General features: G+C 44.2%; 1 protein-coding gene across 1 annotated transcript; it reads right to left on the minus strand.

Moving 5' to 3' along the window:
• Nucleotides 1-1112: 1112 nt before the first annotated feature.
• J7337_013852 (uncharacterized protein) lies at nucleotides 1113-1883 on the minus strand (the record flags this gene model as incomplete). Its single annotated transcript, XM_044831327.1, has 2 exons — nucleotides 1113-1512; nucleotides 1795-1883. 2 exons carry the CDS (start codon nucleotides 1881-1883, stop codon nucleotides 1113-1115), a joined length of 489 nt encoding a protein of 162 aa, XP_044673713.1.
• Between the last annotated feature and the right edge of the window lie 1962 nt (nucleotides 1884-3845).

The raw sequence follows: 3845 nt of genomic DNA on the forward strand, positions 1-3845 counted from the left end.
ATCACTTTACTGATTTAGAAGCATAGCCATCGCTTTGGAACGTCGGACGCAAGTGACCCATTCTATCTTGAGCAGGTGAACCGTAAAGACCGAACTACCAATTGGCCAGCATTGCTAGCTATCCCATACCATTATTCCTCTGATCCTGATGGCCAAGCTCCCTCCAGTCTCTAGTACATACTCCTATTGACAGAGTCGCGAAGGATAGACATAGCAGGCGGTGGTCGTGCTGGTCGTGGAGTAGTCCATCAAGAAGTCCACATTTTCCGTGAGGAAGATGAAGTACGAAATTGCCATCTGTTTAGCGACTAGGAGGTTCAATGTGCCCATCATATCGATTATTGCAGTCACGCCGCGCGCCTTCCTCAGCCGATCTTCAATGTCTTTGTGAATCTGATGCATGATAGCCGCCCGTGTAAGGCTAGCCCCCTTCAAGGTCCTCCTGTTGTCGGAGTTTGCATGAGCTAGATTGCAAAGACCGAACGGCTTTCGGTATCGATGTGCTCTGTCCTGAATTGGGCAAACTATGTAGCTTAGGGACAGTACAAGGCCCGTATATATACAGTTCGCCTTACTCTCAAATTTGCCCTGTTTAAAGACTTGGCTTGCACCCTGGGGAGACGATCAAATACCTCTAGCAGAATGGTAGCATCTTTGTCTCTATTACTTGACCTTTGCGAAAGCGTTAAACCTAGGTTGACACGATAGCCGATCAGTAGACCTGGCAGTACAGTAACATTCTATCCTTGGTAAGAGTGTATAAACATGCTGCTTCTACAGTTGGCATCGATGCCCTATGCGAAAGACGTCTTGTCCGTATCAACTTAAGATAATGATGTGGCCTTACATGACGCTCCTGGTCTGTCTTCTGCCTCCCATTTGCCCTGGACATCTTCCTGACCACGTCCTGGCAGCTCCTAGCCTATACGATTCTACTTGGAATCTATGCAGCGATACCTCGGGCGTTGCTACTTACTCAGCAATGTTCGCACAATGGCCTTGTCAAACGGTAGTTAGTCGAGGAGCCGTCGCAACGGATCTTCGATCTCACTTTGATGTGGGGTGGAATACTTACATTTTGCTCCAAGGCCCGAGGGAGCAGAATTAGTCCATCACGGAAGTTGACAAGGTCGGTCTTTTACAACCTTTTCGAGGCTGGCGGGTCGCTTGTCTTGTTTCTCCTTTGCGTCAAAGGCCCACGCGTTGTAATTGGCAATGTCACTCTTGGCCTTGTGCTTGATCCTTCTTGTGTACTCTGATCGGTTCTTCTGCGTCTGCTGAGTGCCAGACCTTTGTAGGACCGAGCCACCGACGGTCTTGCCACTCACGTTTCTTTCAGCATTAGAACCAGCGTCGGCGGTCTTATTATCTTGGTCGCGGTGGAATGAGATTACTTCTACCCTGCCGTCCGTAAGATTGTCGAATCCATAGCTCACCGTGGTTCTCGTCACGACTTGCGGCCAATCATAAGCGATATGTATTTCCAGGTGTCCATGTCGTCCATGCGGCGGTCTATGGTTTGTAATTGTATAAGGATCTAACTGAGGGTTGCCTAATTCTTGTTCTTGACCTTGAAAATCGTGGCTTGATGAGCCAGACTTTGAAGATAAACAGCGACAGTATCGTGATTAAAATGCTTGCGTGCTGTGTGAACGTAATGCAGCTCAATTAACTAAGCGACACCACGTTTTGAATGTGCCCACAGCTTCAGCCGGTGGCAGCATCGGTTCCAGCTTCAAGGAAATAGGCCTGCGTTAGCAATAAACCAAATCGCCGGGGCTATGAGAATATTACCTTTGCCTTTGACGTGCATAAGCAGTGTAATAGCCTTGCGCCTGAGCTACAGTGCCTTCTTGAGCTTCTTCAGGCTGACAGGTTGCCATTCTGGTGTGATACTTGTAGCAGGTTCCCTCTGTCTCGGCTTTGTGTTGCGCTCATGTGGCATGTGATAGTGTCCATGAGGTAGGTAATCGCGGATTACAGAACGGGCCTTGCGCCGACTTCAGCAGTTGGTAAAGTTCGAGAATGCTGTCTGTTTATCGAATCTCAAAGGCGTTGCTAATAAGAACAGTGTCGTGCTGCTCTTCCGCAACTAAACCTTTACCCTTGTTTCTGTTTCTAATACTCGTCCATGGTGAGAAAAGACCTTCATATTCGGCGGCTTGATTCCGGGCAGGATCGTAATTTTTGGTATTAGGTTACCTCGAGTAACAGAAAGGGAGGAAGAGTAACTTGATTGTTGTCGGCCTTCTTTGCCAGATGAGCCCACTGAGCGACTTCTAGGTCACGGTCTAGTTCATCGCCTTACCAAATACGACCCAGCTCGCTTTGTCTCTATTCTGGGGGCTATGTGGTCCCGTGTGGATGCCTAGCGAAGATTTGTGCCATTGCCTTTCATGTGAAGGGTGTCGTGGTGTCTGGGGCCACGCCACTGTGATGACGACGCCTCTGACTGACATGGGATGTAGGCGTGACGACAAGCCAGACGCGAACCTTGGCGGTATATGTAAGATGAGGAATGGCTATGATCAGATCAGCTTTACCCATCTCGGCGTTTTGTACCCTTATATTGAGAGCAAGTGGCTGCGAGATCACTAGTGTCAGTGCCAGTGCTTTTGCTAATTGAGGAGGACTTGTCTGGACCGGTCTTAGCGTTGGTGATACCTTTGATACAGTAGTTCATCCATGCCAGGTTCATTGTTACCTCTCTCACATATACACCCATCTTCTTTAAAATACTTGCGGATCTTGGGAAATGTTCGCTTGGTTAATCGGATGTATTAAGTTGCTGCTGATCAAGTCCTTCGATAGCTGCCGGGGATTTCTAATACGTGGAATAGCAACAGAAGTTAGCTTGTGGATGGGATTCTTACGGAAGCTATGTTAGTAAGTTGCCGCCGCAAGAGGTCAATCATGACTCCACTTCTTAGACATGATGCTCTTGAGCTACATGGCATGCCTGAACTCGGTTGATAGGCAGACTCTCCTGGATTTGACGGCACTCCTATCCCTGGATATTATGATGGCACTGACCTTTGAGTCGATATTGAACGGCACGCGATTATGACGTTGAACCGGGGCTTGATCACCAAGGAGTCGCAGGCCGCTTAGAGAAATAAGATGATAAGATGAAAGCTTGTTGTTCTGATTGGAAGAATGACTTAGCCTTAGACGTCAGGCATCATATTTCATTATATGGTGCGGTGCAGAGATACCAATGCCTCGTTGTTTACATGCATCCTTGCATACGGAGTATTGAATAAGAACATTACGAATCGTGGCCCCTGCAATCGACAGACAACATTCCGCTGAACAGCGGACCAGGACATCATAGAAGTTCTCTAAGACCAGTTCTTACAAGTCGCTACTCAGGCCCATGAACTCGTTCAATACTTATAAACCGCTACAAGCTCTTAGCCCGGATTAGGTATATAAAAAATATAATAACTTTAAAAGCAAGTCTTAAGGTTATAAAGTATTACTTTTAACTTTATAATTTAATTAAATAAGTAACTTTAATTTATAAATATAAAAAGATATTTTTTTAGCTTAATAAGCTAAAGGCTTTTTTTATTATTATTTAATTAAAGTAATTAATATTAAGGCTTTAACTTTAAAGACTTAATTTTAAATAAGCTAAAAACTATAAAAACTATTTAAAGATATTATATTATTAAAAAAATAAAATATTTTTATTTTTTTTTATTTTTTTAATTATTATTAGCTTTATTTAAAGCTATTAAGCTTTTAACTTTTTATATAATAGCTTAAGTAATAAGGCCTTTATAATAAGCTAAAATTATAAAGCTTAAAATTAATTAAAGTTTATTTACTTTAAGTAATAT

Source organism: Fusarium musae, chromosome 12 (assembly GCF_019915245.1).
Source record: "Fusarium musae strain F31 chromosome 12, whole genome shotgun sequence".
Taxonomy (NCBI): Eukaryota; Fungi; Ascomycota; class Sordariomycetes; order Hypocreales; family Nectriaceae; genus Fusarium; species Fusarium musae.